Source organism: Coturnix japonica, chromosome 12, assembly GCF_001577835.2.
Source record: "Coturnix japonica isolate 7356 chromosome 12, Coturnix japonica 2.1, whole genome shotgun sequence".
In the NCBI taxonomy this organism is placed as follows: Eukaryota; Metazoa; Chordata; class Aves; order Galliformes; family Phasianidae; genus Coturnix; species Coturnix japonica.
The window spans coordinates 1,269,261-1,287,940 of NC_029527.1; the positions used below are offsets into that span (position 1 = coordinate 1,269,261).

General features: G+C 49.3%; 1 protein-coding gene across 1 annotated transcript in view; it reads left to right on the top strand.

The window, feature by feature from the left end:
- Positions 1 to 862: 862 nt before the first annotated feature.
- Positions 863 to 18,680, top strand: part of RNF123 (ring finger protein 123) — a 40,264-nt gene continuing 22,446 nt past the window's right edge. The window contains exons 1-23 of the mRNA XM_015874549.2: positions 863 to 974; positions 2,940 to 3,132; positions 3,937 to 4,021; positions 6,261 to 6,340; positions 6,623 to 6,720; positions 7,216 to 7,270; positions 7,587 to 7,672; positions 8,043 to 8,129; positions 8,609 to 8,676; positions 9,540 to 9,665; positions 10,342 to 10,456; positions 10,877 to 10,981; positions 11,112 to 11,237; positions 11,832 to 11,924; positions 12,120 to 12,193; positions 12,677 to 12,794; positions 13,189 to 13,288; positions 13,741 to 13,802; positions 14,583 to 14,654; positions 15,136 to 15,256; positions 16,001 to 16,102; positions 17,391 to 17,497; positions 17,961 to 18,159. Coding sequence (XP_015730035.1) covers positions 3,051 to 3,132; positions 3,937 to 4,021; positions 6,261 to 6,340; positions 6,623 to 6,720; positions 7,216 to 7,270; positions 7,587 to 7,672; positions 8,043 to 8,129; positions 8,609 to 8,676; positions 9,540 to 9,665; positions 10,342 to 10,456; positions 10,877 to 10,981; positions 11,112 to 11,237; positions 11,832 to 11,924; positions 12,120 to 12,193; positions 12,677 to 12,794; positions 13,189 to 13,288; positions 13,741 to 13,802; positions 14,583 to 14,654; positions 15,136 to 15,256; positions 16,001 to 16,102; positions 17,391 to 17,497; positions 17,961 to 18,159 — 2,161 coding nt within the window. The 5' untranslated portion in view covers positions 863 to 974; positions 2,940 to 3,050. The remainder of the gene's footprint in view (positions 975 to 2,939; positions 3,133 to 3,936; positions 4,022 to 6,260; positions 6,341 to 6,622; positions 6,721 to 7,215; positions 7,271 to 7,586; positions 7,673 to 8,042; positions 8,130 to 8,608; positions 8,677 to 9,539; positions 9,666 to 10,341; positions 10,457 to 10,876; positions 10,982 to 11,111; positions 11,238 to 11,831; positions 11,925 to 12,119; positions 12,194 to 12,676; positions 12,795 to 13,188; positions 13,289 to 13,740; positions 13,803 to 14,582; positions 14,655 to 15,135; positions 15,257 to 16,000; positions 16,103 to 17,390; positions 17,498 to 17,960; positions 18,160 to 18,680) is intronic.

The window sequence follows — 18,680 nt, forward strand, 5'->3', positions numbered from 1 at the left end:
TCATGGCTGTTCCAGAGTCAGGTGTTGTGCCTCCTATGAGAGCATCAGCAGTGCTGCCACTGCTCCTAAATGGGATGGCCACCCTTGTCAGTGGTTTATGGGCTGGTTCAGCCCAGTTCCATGAGCAGCGGTGTGGAGGGATCTGCAGATCTGCTCATCTGTAAAAGGGGAAACATTGCACCTTAAATAATTAAAAACAGCTGCAACTCTCTGAGGAGAAACAAGCTAATTTCCTAAATATGGTATCGGAATGCAAGATAACACTCTATTATACAATATGAATACTATTGAAACTAATAAATCAAATATATTGTAAGGAAGTGTTTCCAGAAGCTCTAGGCCGTACCCTAGTGCTGTGGCCATGTGTGTGGGTGGGACGAGAAGCATGGAGGAGAGCTGAAGGGAATAGGGATGGTGTATTGACATTGTCAGGGGTTACATCTGCTGTCTGACCGCATGGATATGTAGTTCTGGGCTCGACATAGTTCTGGGCTCTGTATGTAGTTCTGGGCTCTGTGCATAGTTCTGGGCTCTGTGCATAGTTCTGGGCTCTGTACATAGTTCTGGGTTCTGTACGTAGTTCTGGGCTCTGTACGTAGTTCTGGGCTCTGTACATAGTTCTGGGCTCTGTATGTAGTTCTGGGCTCTGTAAGTAGTTCTGGGCTCTGTACGTAGTTCTGGGCTCTGTACATAGTTCTGGGCTCTGTACATAGTTCTGGGCTCTGTACGTAGTTCTGGGCTCTGTATGTAGTTCTGGGCTCTGTACGTAGTTCTGGGCTGTGTATGCAGTTCTGGGCTCTGTAGTTCATTTCCATCCAGGTGCCCGGTGCTGGAGCATCAACCCTTTCACTCCCTGCAGGTGCGGGGCTGGGCCTGCTCGGCGCCTCCGCCCGTCTCCCAGCAACGCGCCCTCCCGCCATGGCCCTCTCGGCTCGCCGTAGTGCGGCGGCAGCGGCGGCGCGGCCGGTCCGGCGGTGAGTGCGGGGCGCTGGGCCTTGTTGCCCGGCTCCTGTGTCAGCCCACGCGCGGCGATGTGCCGAGTGGGGCCTGGAGCGGGGGCTGCCCCCGGCAGCGCGACCTCAGCCGGGGAGGGGCGGGGAGAGGCCGCGTCTGCGTCCTTCCGGGCCGGGGCCGAGACTGGGAGCGGGGCCGGCGGCTCGGTGGGAGGCTGCCCGCTCCTGGGGGCGTTTGTGGCCGTGGGGATGTGGCTGCGTTCGGGACATTGGGGCAGTGCGGGGTGGGCCAGGAGCCGGGCTGTGCTCCTGCGTCCGGGCAGTGCCGCAGGTCTGACGGCTGCCAGGCTGCCGGTGCTGGCCTGGTCTGCCCGCGATGGGAGGGCGGAGAGCAGCTACCGGACAGAGCTGTATTTGCTGGCCCTCCGGCCCGCCCTGTACCGGCACAGTTTAAAACCTGACCTCCCCCGTGCTGGTTGTTCTGTGCTTCTTCTAAAACGGGGTCTGCTTGCGACCAGAGCGGACAGTTCAGTGCCTGGCCTCAGTCAGAGCCCGGGCTGCAAATGGCCGGGTTTGGGCCGGCTTTGTTTTTAGGCACTGTATCACCGATCTGAGCGGTGCAGAGATGTGTGTGTGCTGCTCTGCCCTCTCTCTGACCTTCTGGCAGCACTGTGTGCTCGGGTGGGATCTGCACTGTGGCACGGCAGCAATGCTGCACTCTCCTGCTTGTTTAGGATGTCCAGAAGTTCCTGGAAGGTCCCTGGCTGGTCACTCAGCATGGCACTGAGTTCATAACTTGTCTCAGACCAACTTACTGTATGTTCTGTGTGAGATGTGCCGCAGATTCACAGCATGGTTTGATTGAGGGACCTTACAGCCCCCCAGCCCCACCCCTGCTGTGGGCTGGCTGCCCCCAGCTCAGGCTGCCCAGGGCCCATCCATGGCCTGGGGCACCTCCAGGGATGGCACCCACAGCTCTGGGCAGCAGTGCCAGCACCTCACTGCCCTCTGAGTGAAGAATTTCTTTCTAATATCTCACCTAAATCTCCCCTCTCTGAGTTTAAATTTGTTGCACCTTGTCCTTCTACTATCAGACAGTGTCAGAAGTCACTCTCCCTCCTACTTATAAGCTCCCTTCAGGCACTGGAAGGTCACAGTGAGGTCTCCCTGGAGCTTTCTCTTCATGCTGCCCACCCCAGCTCTCTCAGCGTGTCTGCATAGGAGAGGTGCTCCAGCCTCTGAGCATCTTCATGGCCTCCTCTGGACCTGCTCCAGCAGCTCCACATCCCTCCTTTACTGGGGCCCCCAGACCTGGATGCAGTGCTCCAGGTGGGGCCTCATGAGGACAGAGCAGAGGGGGACAATCCCCTCCCTGCCTGTTGCCCCCCCCAGGATGCTGTTGGCCTTCCAGGCTGTGAGCTGCTGGCTCATACAGAATGTTCTGTCCATCAGGACGCTCAGGTCCTTCTCTTAGGGCTGCTCTGAAAGAATTATTCTCCCAGTCTGCACACATATCTGGTATTGCCCCAATCCAAGTACAGTACCTTGCCCTTAGACCTACTGAACTTTGTTAAGTTCACATAGGCCTGCTTTTCAAGTTTGTCCAGGTCACTCTGGATAGTATCCTTCTATTTTATCAGCTGCACCACTCAAGTTGATGTCATCCACAGACATGCTAATCCTACTGCATATGTCATTGGTAATGATGCTGAAGAGCACTGGTCCTAAGATAGACCCCCTGAGGGACACCGCTCATCACTGGCTCCCACCTGGATATGATGCTGCCAACCAGCTACTTCCTTGCTCACCAAATAGTCCACCCTTCAAATCTCTTGGGAAAGATTGGGAAAATCCTGGCAAGATTTTGGGCAGTTGGACAAGTGGATCTGAGGGCAGGATTGGCAGTTAGCTGGTTTTGGGCACTTGTGTGGTGGCGTTAGTGGAAGCACATTGACTTATTTGGCTTAACCCTGTTGTTTACTCCAGGCGCATGAACCCACAAGAAAGGGAGAAGTCCTCAGGTGGCAGAATCCTCCCCGGCAAGTTCTGTTCTAGGTGTCTGTCTTACCTCCGCTCTGGAGCTGGTGCCTGTGAAGAATGACCTCACGGGGTGCTGGGACAGCAATCTCAAGGAAGAACTACAGGCTGAGCACTGAGCCGGAGAAGTCCAAGGTTGCAGGTATGGGCTAAGCATGCTTTGTATGAACAGGACTGCCGTGGATCAGGGTGAGCAGCCCCTGATCAACCTGAGATCACCTGCCTTTCAGTTGTGGTTATCTTGATGATAAGAGGCACAGGTGGGGCTGAAACTGAGTGAAATCTCTGAGCTGAGCCAAGATTGTGGGAGGGCCTCTACCAGCAGCCTCCACCAGTAGCTCAGGTCACAGTGCCCTTTCTTCAGTGATGTGAGACTGGAGAGTGTGGCGTTGTTTGTCTTTGTCCCAACTGACTTGGGGTAGATGGCTTCTCAGGTTCTGAGATCTGTCTCTTCCTTGGAAGCGGTAGTATCTTGTAAGCAGTCCATTTTCTCCTGGGCTGAATGATCCATCAGAATTGTGCTTGTAAAATCACAGTTCTGGTATTTGAGGGCTCTGTTGCAGGTCCTATATTCCAGGACATCAGGAATTGTAACAGCAGTATTATTTGTTTTTGGTTTTGGGGGTTTGGTTTTGCTTTTAAATTGGATCCCCGCTTTCAAATTTGAAGTTACTCTATCTGGAAGTAGTACAGCTGTGCTCCTGAAGGTGTAGTCTTACCCTGGGGAACCACTGGTAGCCTCCCCTGTTTCAGGAATGCACTTGCTTCATGTTGCTGCGCTCTAGGGCTGTTAGTGAAGAGAGTGAGAAGGTAAATAACTTCTCGGAGCTCCGTCTTCCCCTGTGTTGGTCTGCAAACCTTATTGCTTGTACTTGAAATTAATATTTTACTTGTAACTCTCTAATCTTATTTTTCTCTCTTTTTTTTTTTTTTTTTTTTTCACAAGGGATTGTGAACAGCAGGCTACTGAATGACTATCTGCATCGGGTCTTCTCCAGTGCTGATGGGAACCAGCCTGCAGCTGCTTACAGGTATGGGGCTTCTTACTCTCTAGATGGCAGTGATGCTGTGTCAGTCCCCTGCATGTACAACCCTGTATAAAAGGTCACGAGGCAATACTTCTGAAATAAATAGGCAAGTGTGCATTCACCTTCTCATTCTGCTTGCAAAAAAGTGCAAAGTTCACAGATTTAAGCTAACGAAAAGTATGTCATCAGTGCCCGGTGAACTAAATGCAAGGCTGCTACTTGTACATCGAAGACCATATGCTTCTCAGGCAGTGGAATTGTTGGTACTTTTCATGTTAGGTGTCACCAAAGGAAAAGAAACACAAAATTGTTGTACAGTGTCTGTTTCCATCTCTTTGCTTTCATTTCTCCTTCACCTTGGAGTCCAGCAACTTGTAGCTTTGGGTGAGAAAAAGCTCCTTTGCATTTAAATCGTTTGGCAGAGACAAGTCAGCTGGGTGCAGAGCAGGTCCAAGTGTTGCAGAGAGGCAGGTTTGGAGCTGCTGCTGGGTGGGCGGTGCTGCAGAGTGGGCTGGGGTCATGTTCCCCCATCTATACTTAGTACTGCCAGCTCAAATGTGAGCCTATGGCTGCTAAAAATAGCTCTTGGTCTCCTGTGTGCTTGATGAGCTAAGGTTTTTGTGGGGGGAGGCAAGGTGGGTTATGTTACTTGGCCACAAGCTCTCCTGCCAACGTGTCTTGGTATGTTCCATGTGCCCAGGCATTTTGGTTGTTAGTAATGCTAAATTCTTTGCCAGGTGATGAATGAAGTGCAAGCACAGAACTGACAGTTTGTTGGATTGGTCTCTCTGTTTGTAGCTCCCTTCCAATCTTCTCCCTGGACTTGGTAGAAAGCCCAGTAGCAGTCAGATTGGTCTTGAAAATAGATTTACTACACAAGAGCAACTTTTATGGTACGATATGTTGTCTTTTGGGGAGCTCATTGTAAACCTCTCTGGCTGTCCTCTCTCTGTCTGTCTCGTGCTCTTTTGCCTCTTTCCTACTTTCCTTCTTCATGCTAGCTGCTGATACAGCTGCTTTGCTGAAGCCGTTCTCTCCTGCCAATCCAAAGCTGCTTCTTTGATTCCACTTCTGTGCATCTTCATGAATCCATTGGGCTTTCAGGATGTCTCTCACCACTTCTGCAAAGAAACCCTGGTCCCAAAGAAGTGGAATAATTGTTCCACAGATGAGTGGAAATGGGAACCATGGTAGGAAAAGCCAGCAACTCTCACAGTAATAAAGGGAAATCATGATGGTCCCACAAACGCAACACAAGCAGTGCTGTTCTGTTAATCCTTGGGAAGTTTTAAAAGGGAAAGAGTATGAAATGACAAAGTTTGCTGCTATTACAAAGTGATGTATTGGAAGGGGGACAGCCCCAACTTTACGCATAAGGTAATGGGGTCTGGGCTGATTTCTGCTGCACAGGAGTGAGACTGGAGGGAGAGAAATTTTTCAGTAAGTTAGAAAAAAAAGCAGATAGGAAGTAAAGGATCGGTACCAAAGGGATTCTGGAAAAGGAAAATCGTTATGCCACAGAATGAATTTGTGGTCAGCCCTCATCTTGATTAGCGTGTTGTGGTTGCACCAGCTCCAAAATGCTATCTTGGAGCTGCAGAGATTTTGAGGAAGAGTAAGAGCAACAACCACAAGTCTGGAAGGTCTCCTGTATTGTAACTGAGTGAGGCAACCTTGAGACGAGAGAACTGAGGGTGTCTGTGTGGAAGGTCTCTGCAGTGGTAGCATGGAGGGTGTTGGTGAGGCATTTTGCTTTATTACAGAATGTGTGAAGACAAAATGGTTTTTGGTTGTTCTCATGGAGATGTTGCTGGGAGAGCTTGACCTCTGTCTGAGCTGCTACAGCTGCTGATATGGTCTTCTTTCTGGTTTTGTAGTATGAAGTACTTGGGAAAAGAACTAAATCCTGTCCTATGCTGTATTTGTATGATGTCAGCCTCAGCAGTGTCCTGGTCTTTACTCATTGCCAGTACAAGCTGGCAAAATACTCCTTAGCAGGCTGAAGACTGAAGGATCCTCTGTTAACTGCTTCATTTGTTCACACTGTATTTGGTTCTTGTTTCATTCATTGCACCAACATGCTGGTCAGAAAATTCCTCAGATCCATGACAAGAAACCCAGATTGACAGAACTTCCTGGTTCATGTGTCAACACCATTCTATGCTGACACGTGTCTGGACTGAAACACTTTAAAACTTGAAGGCAGAGCTTTCTGAAGTGCTCCTGTGTGTTTATTCCCTAGGAAACACCTGACATTCCAGAACCTGCAGGAGCACCTTGACCGATTGCTAGCAGAGGAGAATGGCTCTGAAGACAGCCAAGGTAGGAGGCACAAGATGCCTGTAATCTGTGTCTGTGCTGTCAAACTGGGGGGGACAAGTTATGTCACACAATTGCAGTTCCCCAAGTAAGCAGTTTTCTGCCATCCTGTGCTCTAATTTCTTTACATCTCATGGATGTCTCCTTTCCTGAAGTTCTCATGGTCTTACATATGTAACACTGTGCAGAATTCAGGTGCCATTGTAGTCTGTCCAGCAACACTTCAGAGCTACCTTTAAATCCTGCACATCTTTTCCTAACGTTATCTGCAACTCTTTGTTTCAGATCAGTTACCAGAGGGCCGGCTTGGTCCCTCTACTGTGGTGCTGGACCACACGAGTGGCTTTGAGGGGCTCCTGCTGGTTGATGATGACTTACTTGGGGTGAGTGTGATGCTGGCTGCTGCAGGAAGTGGGCTTGTGAGACAAAAAGCACTCTGTTTGTTGGTCATGGCAGGTCTCTTACACTGGCTTTGTAATATGTTGTGAAACGGATTCTACTTAAAAAGCTGAGGAGTCCTGGAGGAAATGATCTCTCCTGAGAAAAAGGTCTAGCAGTACCCAAGTCTTAGCAAGCTCTGAGTGGAGCTGCAAGGGTGGGAGAGTGGCCCAATGGCTCAGTGAAGAGCTTGGCTAAGCAAGAGGAGGAGATGGCAACCAACTTTCCTGTCTCTCCTTCCAGTGGCTGCCTCTTCCTTCCTTTCTTGTTACGTTGTTTAACAGAGAGGACAAGCTGAGGCCAGGCTGTGCTGCTGTACTTCTTCCTTTCTCCTTTGTCTCTATTAGTTTCCTGCTGGTTCATTAGCTGATATTCTTCACTACACCTTGGTTTTGAGGCCTTATTGCCTAACTTTGTAATATCTTCTGTTTTTTGTCCAGGTGATTGGCCACAGTAACTTTGGCTCTATCAGGGCCACAACGTGTGTGTACAAAGGTAAGAAGATAAGTGGGTGATGCTTTCATTAAGATCCCAGGAAGAACACATGGAGAGTTACACAACTGGCGAGCACAGGAAATCTTGAATATGTTGCAGTTCCAGAGCCCCCAAATTTATCCACTGGTTTTTCAGGAAGTCAGGAGGGTGGAGAATTATGTGGTGCCCAAGTGAAGAGTTGGGAGGGAAGTCCTGGGGATGTTGCAAATGCCCTTTGTGCACCAGATTATTTTCTATGGGAGCTGTATCACATTTTACTCCCCTAGCAATGAGTTAAGCAGCATGGATTGACTGTGTGGCATCTCTTATTTTTCAGGGAAATGGATTTATGAGGTGCTTATCTCCTCCCAGGGACTCATGCAGATTGGCTGGTGTACTCTCAACTGCAGATTTAATCAGGAGGTAGTGTAAATCCTGCACGTGGCTGCTTGGTGTTCCTCCTCTTTGCTGGGGGGAGGCAGGCCCAGACCAGCTCTTGTCAGGCACTGGGTGGGATGTTTGGTGATGGGAAGGTTTGCACTTGAGAGGGAGATTGACAGACATCCTGAGGGGCTGCTTTGACAGTGATTTGCAAGTGTGATGTAGCAGTACTGTTTTTCTAACCCAAATGTTAGTAGGGAACAGAGACAAAGATCACAGGCCGTGGGCAGACCATGTCTGCTGTCAGCTGCACACCCTGTCTGCCAGTCTCCCCCTTGAAGCTGCTCTTGCAATGAGAGGGATCCTTTGTGCTTGTCCAAATCTGAGTCTCCTCTTCGATACTGTGATGCAGGAAGGAGTTGGAGATACGCCAGATTCCTATGCATATGATGGCAATAGGGTGCGCAAGTGGAATGTGACTACTACCAACTATGGCAAAGTGAGTACTGTCCTTCCAGGAAGGGAAAAGAAAGCAGGTGTCTCCTGCTCATTTGATCTGTGCTTCCTGCTTCAGTCTGCTGTTGGGAAGGCTGTGTGCCAGCACTTACTTGTAGTTGATTGGTGCTGGGCACCCGGTGTGGGAGCTTTGTTTGGCATGCCCAGCAGACTGATTCCCAGCACAGTGCTGCTGATGGTGTCTGAAAGGCTCTGGTTCTTTGTAGCGCATCAGAGGATGATGCAGTGTTGGGATAAGCGTTGTTCTGATCCTGTGCATGTTCCTAGTGCTCAAGGGGAAAAAGAAAATCCCATCCAGAGGCTTCCAGAAGTGTCTGAAAATGCAATGTGAGCTGCTGTCAGAAGGAGCTGTCACTCCTTCATCCCTGACTTATAAGGGACTGATTGGGCTTACAGCCCTTCTGATGTGGGAACTTGCTGGGTATGTGTCTAACATACTTTTTTTTTCTCCTTTTAATGCAGTCTTGGGCTGCTGGAGACATCGTCAGCTGTCTGATAGACCTTGAGGAAGGCACTATTGCTTTCTGCCTGTAAGCATCTTTGCCCAGTTCCCTGTTGTGTGAATGGCTGCATGTAATCTACATGTTTCCTTGTTGCCCAGTAGGTTGCTGATCCCTCTTTCTTCCTCCTCCCCTTTACGTTCCGTGTTAGCTCCAGCATTTGCTTTTCTGCTTTGTGTTGAGAAGCCATCTAGGTGAGCTTTAGAGTCCCCTAGGTTTGGGTGAGAGCAGTTGTTAGAAAAGTGCTCAAGCTCCTAAAGTTTGCTGGGGTTTTGATGGAGAAGGCACATGCTGAGAAGTTTAGTACTACAGCTGGCTGAGCCCCACTGATTGCTTTCATGGCAAGTGTAGACATTGCCTGTCCTAGAGTTGGAGGGAAGTGTGATAAATCTGATAAATTTCCAGCCTCCATCTCCAATGATCAGTGAGCAACAGCCAGTCTGAGTAAGAATTGTTCCCTGACCCTAAAATATGGCCTGAGACAAGTCAGCTGGAATGAAAAACTCTCATATGCTGCCATTGTCTTTCAGAGAAGAGTGTACTGAGACCGTTGTCCTTCTATGTGTCAAGTGTCAAGTGGATGAGGCAAAAAATTCCACTGGCCTCTAAAATGTCCTGGTAATCACATACCTTGTAAGGATTTGGGTTGTCCTTGGAGCTGAGCAGGGCTCTTCATATTGTGCAGACGCCAGTACTTTTCCATGCCATTATATGCAAATGAGAATTCAGCTGTGATTCCCTGTGATTCCCAGTTACGAGTGTTTAGAAGTATGAATGACTTCAATGTCAGTGTTGGGAGGTTGCTGGTTGGGGAGTGCAGACACGTGAATTGCCTGCTTGACCACAGAACACTTTGGTCATAGCTGAAGTTTTGTGGGCTTTTCTTCTTTCAGAAACGGCATCTCTCTAGGAACTGCTTTCGATAACATCACAAGAGGTGCTGGAATGGCTTACTTCCCTGCCATCAGTCTCTCATTCAAAGAGTCTGTTGCTTTTAACTTTGGAAGCCGTCCACTTCGATATCCTTTGGCTGTGGGGAGAGGAGGTCTGAAGGGAGAAGAGCCAGCCTTGAGACCATCTATGGGGGCTGTAGAATGTCTGAGTGCAGTTCATGTTCTTCTCTTAGCACTTCTGCTCAGAGCAGGATTAAGGAGAGAAGAAGCTGACATCCCTTAGTTGGACCACACCTTCAGGGCCCACAGTCACCTTTGCTGATGCTAGCAATTGCTGAAATTGAGTTTACTTTAAGCTCTGAATCAGCAGCTAACACTTCAAGCTGGGAGCTGCCTGTTTCCAGCCATTAAGATTGTAGAAAAATCTTACTTTCTAGACCTGGAAACCTTTTGTGCTTCTGAGCCTCTTGGCTTTGGGTCTGTTCAACCTCACAGCCATGCAGGGCCTCTAGCATAGTTGAAGCATTGCATGCTGCCTTTCTGTGTGAAAGCTGAGACCTGCAGTAGTTCTGAATGTGCCCCTTCATAGTTGTCATGGAGGTTCCTTTCTGATCAGAAGCAGGTAGGGAAGAACTCGATACACTCAGTATTGAGGAGATCTCATGGCTTATCATGCACTTAGAAGTGCACTTTGCCTTAAACTCTGACTTAAGCATACATACTGTAAAACAAATACTTTTCTTTGCTCAGATAAAAAAGTCCTGAAAGAATCTGATTGCATTTTACCTTAACGCTTGCCCACTTATCCAGTGGAAGGCTACCGCCCCTTGCAGGATCCTCCTGTTGCAGACCTCGTGAAGGCTCGCAAGCTGCTAGGCTTCCTGAAGAATGTGATCCACACTGGGATCGATGTGACGGTAGGCTGATGTTACTGGGCAGATCTGGGGGATGTCATGCCAGGGAATGTGGTTCTGCACTTTGTACACGGTTCAGAATTACTGCATTTGATTTTGCAGCCTTGAAAGAAGTTTGTTTGCAGCCCATACATTCTCCTGATGTCCCGGTGCAGTGATGGGGTCACACTCTGGCAGGCGTGCCATGAGAACTGTTTTGCTTGTACCAGCGTTCAATAGAAACCAGGTTTTTTTTCCCTCTAGGGTGAGAGATGTTCTGTTTATGCCCAAAGTGCAGGGAATGCTCTCTACTATAGACTCAATTTATTTGGAAGCCTTGTTCGCTTGCTGACCTCCTCTGCAGAGATTCCCCTTTACAAGTAATGACGTGCAGGATGGACTGGGCAGGCACCAAGCTGTGTTTTTCTGGGTTTGTCATTGCAGGAGGGGAAGCTGGTGGAGAAGGATGCATCCATGTGGCAGCTGCAGGGAGAACCCACAGTGCTGATTACATTAGCCCACATCTTCAATTATTTCTCCCCTCTTATGGTGAGTTTTGCCTGCTCATTGCAATCTTCTTATGGTTATGTGCTGACAAAGGGATGTAAATTGGGCCTCAGTCTTTGCTTGGGAAGTGACTCTGCCTTGGAAGGCTGTTAACTTGCCTGTCTTCCTGCAGTGCAAGGTGTACCTGGTGGAAGATGTGCTCATGACCTTCCTGTTGAGCATCCTGGAGCGAGGAGGAGCAGTGGAGGCCCATCCCCTTATTCAGCAGCTGCTGGATCTCATGTGGCTTCTCATGGAGGTGAGTTGTTAGAGTGCTGGGAGGTGCTGAGAATAGGGGCATCCACTGGAACATTCTGGTAATGGTCAACTTCTTTGCCTTCCTGGTGACAAGATGCCATTTTGTGGTAGACATTCCTCTTCCTGAGATTATCTTGTTGATCAAATGAAGGCAAATGTGCCAATGGGGCTGCCAAAATTGTAGAAGAGACGGATTTGTCCCACTGGTTGGCTGTCAGTTGGACTCAACAAGGCAGTTCCTTCACCGTCATGTTTAACAAGAGTAGCTTGTCTTTCCCTTGTGGATTAATTCTGCCGTTGCTGAGTTGAGTAGGTTTGGGGGCTGTGGGGGTGGGTGACTCAGCCCAGTCAAATGGGACCTGGGACTTTGGCTCGTCCATTGGGTTGGTTTTATTCACACAGAAGCTTATTCCTCTGTAGCAAAGCAGCAACCACTGCTCACACTCTCCTGTTGAGTAAGGTGAGCAAATGCTTTGGGTTCAGAGTGCCTGTGTTTTCAATGCAGAAGTAAATGCTGCATCCTTCCAAAGCTGCACTGTGGGAACTACAGCTGTTCCTGATGCCATCCTGTTGCTGTTGTTTCTTGTTTTCTCAGGAATATGAAGTGCACGAATGCCTCAAGCAGCTGCTGATGTCACTGCTGCGGGCCTACAGGTTCTCTCCTATCATCCCAGACCTAGGATTACAAGTGAGTTGCACTTCTGAATCTCCAGGAATCTTTGACGAGCCAGTTTCTGTTATGTCCCTTTGTCCAAAGGTCCCTAATGTTTGGAATTATCTGCAGTTATTTGATCTAGCAGTGGCAGTTCTGTCCCACTGCACCTCTTAGAGAGTTGGTACTCTTATATAGATGGAGTCAGTTTTGCTTCTCTTGTTTCCCCAGATTCACTACCTCCGGCTCACCATTGCAGTCTTGAAGCATGAGAAATCTAGGAAATATCTCCTCAGCAATGTTCTGTATCCTTTGTGCCTGCTCTGTTCTCTGTCCTCCCTGCTCTCAATAATGCAGCCAAGGAGACTGAAGGATTAGCAGGTCCCAGGAGGCAGAAGCCACCCCATTTTGAGAGGTCATTTCTCAAATATCATCTGTTTGCCTGACACCATTCTCTGCAAAGTCCTGCTTTGAGGAGCGAGAAGCAGTGCCATGAATGTCACATCATACTAACACACAGGGCTTTATTTCTACCTGACCAGCTGCTCTAATGTCCTTAGGCATTAGGGCAGACCACTGCTCTGACTCCTTTCAGAGCTGCCTAGCTGCCATGCCATCATTCAAGTGGCTCCTGTGCTGAGTGCAAGAGGCTTCTCTCTGGAGAAGGAGGCTCTGGATTTTGCAGAGCTTTGAGTGGTTTTGGAGAGGGGTCACTTACTACAGCTCTGGAAACATACGCCATCCCTTCTCTGCCGTAGCTTCTTGTGCTTCCTTTAACTTTGCTTCAGCTTTGATGTGCTCCGTTCGGTTGTGTTCTTCTACATTAAGAGCCCACTGCGTGTGGAGGAGGCTGGTTTGCAGGAGCTCATTCCCACCACGTGGTGGCCAAACCGCTTCACCAAGGAGGTGAGTAAGGGCACATCTGCTAAGGAGACCAAAGGGCCTCTGTAGTCTGTGGGCCTTTGTTAATGCAGGGAAACCCAGCAGGGCTGTGTGGATCTGTACCCCTCTGCTGCCTGTCATCTCCTGTTAGGCTGTGTGGCTCAGGACAGGGGAAGTGGCAGTTTTCCATGGCAATAGATTTGGAAGGGAACCTCACAGAGTCAGAGAAGTTGTGGATGGGCTTGTGTGTCCTCAAAAGACCTCCTGCCCTGATTTGTTACAAGGCCAAGGAGGGCCGGTTGGGTGTGCTTCTGGGTCCACACACTCGTGCCTTGTTTCACCAAGTTATTCTCCCACTTTGGCAGGATGCTGCCCCATGCTGTGTGCTCCTCCTAATCTCTGTCTATTCCTCAACCAGGGCAAGGAGAGTAAGGAGGTAAAGGAGGAGAGTGCTGAGGAAAGGCTGAGGCGGCGGGCGTATGAAAGAGGCTGCCAGCGGCTCAAGAAGCGCATTGAAGGTCTGTGAGGAAGGAGAGAGATTGCCAAGTTTTATGTGTGCAGCCAGAGAGACCAACCTATGAGCTGTTTCCAGATTGCCTTCCTGGCCTGGCATGTAGCCGTATTCCCATCACAAAGGTTGCACTGCAGAGGCAGGAGCCAGCCATGGCCACTGTCACCTGGTGGATGGGTACAGGTGTTGGGTCCCCACTGCCCACATATGCAGCATTCTGCCAGGTGTTCTGAGCAAAGCACAACCCACCTTTAGGGGTATTGTTTGTCAGCTGGGGATGGATTTACTGCTGGGTAGAAGAGAAAATTCTTCTGGTGATGGGACTCGCGTTCTGCTGGACCTGGTTCTCTGCTGGGGTGGTGGTCTTTCTCCTGATGACAGAGTACTGGTGGAGTTAGCATGGGCAGTTGCTTTCCAGTTGTTACTGTCCAATAGCAAACTGCTGTGTCCCTGTTTTAGTGGTAGAAGGTCTCCAGGTTCAAATTCTGAAGCTGCTGCTGAACAACAAGGACAGAGGAGGGGTAAGCACTTTGTGAATCTTTTGCTACATTATCTTTGCATCCCATGACTTGTAAGGTACAGAAATGCAGCTGTGGAGATGCTTAGTCCTCAGAAGCAGTTCTCTAATTGATCCAGTAAAGCAGGCTGAACTACAGAAATTGAGTTTTTGGGCTCTGTTTAAAGGGGTATCATGGAATCACAGAATCATAGATAGTCTCAGATGCTTTGCCAGTGTTGACTGATGACATGACCTGCACCTGGGCCAGCCTTGTGTTTCTGTAGAACTAGGCAGACACAGTCTGACCTCAGTGCATTCTACCCTGACAATTAATATTAATTCCAGAGAGAAAAGAAATGTCATTTATGTGTGTGCCTCTACAGAGCGGGTGGAGAATGTTCAGCTGGATAAAGCTGTGCATCCCGGTATGGGCATCAGAAGACACAGCACTGCAAAGCAGTGGCCCACAGGATACTCATGGGTGCTCCAGCAGTGGTGGTACCTGGATCAATTGCTTTCTTCTGCTGAATGTAGCTCCCAAGCATATAGAGCTCTGTTTCTCAGCAGCTTTGGACCCCACAAGGATCCAGGCATCGCTGCAGGCCCACACCTTGTTGCAGACATTCTGGCTACCCATTGATGTAGCAGAACACTGCAGATCTGCCTAACTAATAGGGAAAAAAATACAGTGCCCTTGTACCTTACGTGCCCAAAGCCCAGATGCATCCCTGAGCCAGCACAACAGAGACAGATAGTTAATGCCTTTCCCTGGGAGTTCACCACCTGCTTTTCCTCCTGCCAGGGGGAAGCTTCCAGATACATCTTCCTGAACAAATTCCGCAAGTTTCTTCAGGAAAATGCTAGCAATAGAGGGGTAAGTCGGAGGGACAGCCTTCCCACAGGCCTCACCTGAAGAGCTCTCTGGTACCATTGTGGTGGGAGCTCTTGCCCTTTTGGCTGAGCTGCTTCCAGCAGATGAACTGAAGTTGATACTTAGATACAGCATCATCTTCACCACCTGGGTGGGGATATGTTGTTGCAGGAAACCCTTTCCTCACCAGCCCCTCTGTGTTAACAAGCAGCCCATCTCCAGAGGTGGAACACGTGGTATCCACCCTCCTCTGTCACACCAGCTTGTTATTGTAGGGCCAGGGATTTTACAGAGGTGGAAGCAGCTACCTGCCATCAGCACTGAGCTCCATCCCAGTGCTGGAAACTGGAGGTGCTCTTTGTAAACGGGTGCATGTGCTTTGAACAAGACAGAATAGGACGTTTCTGCCTGGGCCATGTGGCCACCAGAACTAAGAAGCACATTCACAGCTGCCCTAATGGCTGAACTCTCATTGTTGCCCTAGAACTTGACTGTGTTGTGCCCACCAGAGTACATGGTGTGCTTCCTGCACCGGCTCATTGCTGCCCTGCGTTTCTTCTGGGATGGCCACAAGGTGAAGGCACCTGCTGCACTGAGCAGTGAAGGTAAGGCTTGGTAGAGAAGCCAGCAGGACAGTTGTATGTTTGGGACAGGGTTTGTCTCCTGGCACTGTTCTCCAGGATGCTGAAAACTTTGTGTTTCTCATGGGTGCTGGTGCCTTCTGCATGCTGTGCCTGTAGATCCTGGGAAATTCCTGTATGCAGATCTAATCCAGTAGACATCCAGACTTATTCTGGACAATTTCTTTGAGACTTGCAAAAGAATACATTGTGATCAATAGTTAAAGTACAGGGTAACGTATTTACCAGTTTTTACAGGGATTTCTGTGGGATTAAGGAGAAACCAAGTAAATGCCAGTTGCTTTCCCACTCTTAATCCGAGCTTTACCTATCCCATTTCTTACTTCTGGCTTACTATTTCTCTAGATTCATTAAGTGCCTTGCAGTACTGTATGGGATGAAGTGGACTCCAGCTCCGGTTAGAGTAGATAGGTGAGAGTTGAAGAGTTTACAAAGGATCTAGTTTACCCCAGTGAGTGGGACTGGGAGGGAGGAAGGGCTGGGAGCCTTGCTGCCTCCTGCTTTGGTGCACCTCTAGTTCTTGCTTTGTTCTGGAAGTTACCTCTGACTCAATGGCTTGTGTTCTTGGGACAACAAAAGCAGTCACTCAGTGCAGCACCAGCCTGGGCCCTGGGCTCTGTCTTAGGGCTTACCTGTTGGTGCTAGCATCTTTGAGGGATTCCTGTGTATGAGTCTGATAGGACAAACAAGTTTCCTTATCTACTTCAGAGGCATATGTCCCTCCCCAACTCTTCTATAATGGGAAGGTGGATTATTTTGACCTTCAGCGACTCGGTGGTCTTCTGTCTCATCTCAAGAAGACTCTGAAAGGTAAGCACTCTCACCTCTAGCAGCTTTACCACAGGTCCTGGCTGAAGTTCACCAAGGAGACATCCCAGGGAGGGAGCTGTGGGTAGTGAAATGTGATTAAATGTAAGGAGAGGAGACTTGAATTTTGATGTAATGTAAGTTACTCTAGAGAAGGCAGCATCCCTCTGGGGTGGAGTGTTGTTTAAGTTAACAGCTTCCTCTTTATGTCTGTGATTTGGGCACTGATTTATCTTCTCCTAATTGCAGGCTCTGTCCTGAGTGTTCAGTTGGAAAGTTTTTTTCTGAACTCCTGTCCTGATTTTTCTTGATGTGCTTTTATTCTCTGCCCCAAACTCATTATGGTGTATAGTGGGGATAGTGGAGAGTTGCTGAGCAGAGTCAGGTCTCAGTCCCTCTCTGTGTCAGGGTAATCCCAGCCTATCCAACAAGCCCAGCAGCAAAGCCAGGATGATTCCCTGTGGGAGCTCTGCCATTTGCCTGGGTGAGTGCTATGCCAGCCCCCCTTGCTGCAGCTGTAGTGACATGCAGATGTAAGATGGGAGACCAACTCGGGCAGTCCTACAAGGATACCTGTTCAGCCTATGGCTAGTGGAAGGAAGGGAGATAGCCTGGGAATACCTGCTGGGGAAGTGTTCTTGCTGCATCACAGCCAAGGGCTGAAAACTGTCAAAGTACTGACTGCCTGCACAGTACTTGCTGTACCACTCCAAGCAAGCAGTAGCAGCAGCCCTATGTTCTTTCTGGACCACTTTAAACCTGTGCCTATGGACAAGAAAGCACATTCAGACTTTGTACAGCATAGCCATATCATCAGAGCAACGTTGCTCTGATGGGCTGTGAAGGGATCCTGCAGTCCTAGTGATCTGGGGACATGTCTGAGAACCATAGAATTGTAGAATCACTCAGGCTGGAAAAGACCTTAAAGATCATCGAGTCCAACCACAGTCTAACTTAACAACCCTCTGCTAAATCATGTCCCTGAGTATCACATTCAACTTCCCTGCCTCTGGCCCTAGTCATTGTCTCCTGATTCTCCAGTTATTCTGCTGGTAGGGATAGGAACAGAAACGAGTAGTACCTGTCATTGTTTGGTATCCACTATGTTAGCAAGGGAAGATGAATTCCATGTAAGGGTATAGAGGTGAGCTGGGGTGAAGTGAGCCTGTTCCGATGCAGCATCCAACCTCGCTGTCTGCTTCTCTGCTGCTGAGAAGCAGGAAAAAGAATGAACCTAGGGCTGTGACAGGTAACTTGTGCATTCACAGCCACTCTGGTGTGCTCTGTGCAGATGACCTGGCTGCAAAAGCCAATGTCCTAATTGATCCTGCGGAGCTGCAGGCAGTGACTATGGATGATCTTGATGAAGATGAGGAATCGGCAACATCAGCAGCACAGGTGAGCCACTGGTGTTGGGCAGCAAGCTTAGCCTCTAGCTTGAAAAGCTTTGTTTAGGGGAAAGCAGTGTCTGATCCAGCACTGTAACCAGCCCATGGGCAGCCAGGTTAACAGCTAAACTTGTGGGAGGTCACCAAGGACCTGGGTACAGCAAGTCTGAACAGCCAGATTTTCTCTGCACTGTAACTATCCCTTGATCTGAATGTGGCCCTCTCTGTGGCAACTCTCAGTCCTTACTTTTAAAGGAGGGCATGACAGCTGTAGGCACAGCAGCTCCTTGCTGTGCAGATCTGCTTGTTGTGCCTGACATGTGCCTCAGATGAAGGAGCACACATTGGCTAACTGAGCATCATCTCCCTTTCCAGTAGCCCTTGTGCACCTGTACCAAAATCCCTGCAGGAATAAGGGAGGAATAGTGAGCAGCATAACAGCTAGAACTCTTTCTCCCTTAATTTTTTCTCAGTCTCAGCGTCCATCTGCCACCCTGGCCATTGGTGGAGCTCTTGCCAGACCTGGCTGGCTCAGCTCTCCCACCCTGGGCCGTGCCAACCGCTTCCTCAGCACAGCGGCCGTCAGCCTGATGAACCCACGGCGGCCTCTTGGTACCCTTGAGAAGGTCAAAGTACGCACTCTAAGTGTGGAACAGCGTACAGAGGAGGACAGTGAGTACTTCTGCATGCTAGCATGGCCCAGCTGGTCCCTGGGAGAACAGCCTCTTCAGCTCCCCCTGCTCTTGAGAGGAAAGCAATCTGTTTACTTACAGCATTGCTTCTTTGCTTTCCCAGGGCATGCTAAGACCCACAGAGTCCACAGTTAACCACTCTGCTGTCCTGCACATAACACTCTTGATGTTCTTGCACCCTGTATGTAAGGAGGTGCTGTCTTGGCTCCTATAAGAATAGCATGACTTGGCAGGGAGGTAGTTTGGAGGCAGCACTGTTGTTGTTGGCCCCTTGGTGGGACCAGGCAAGTCTCTGAAATGTGGCTTGGGTCTGTTAGAGCAGATCTGGCAGGTCAACTCGATGCACACAGTGAGGTGGGACAGTGTGTTTGTGTGTCTAGGGAAGGAATAGCATGTTACAGATATACTGCAGGGTTCTGGTCATTGGCTTGAGAGAGGTGCAGGCAGGAGCTGTGGTGCCAAAATACCTTGTTGAGAACTTCTCTCCTGTCTTGGGGGTGG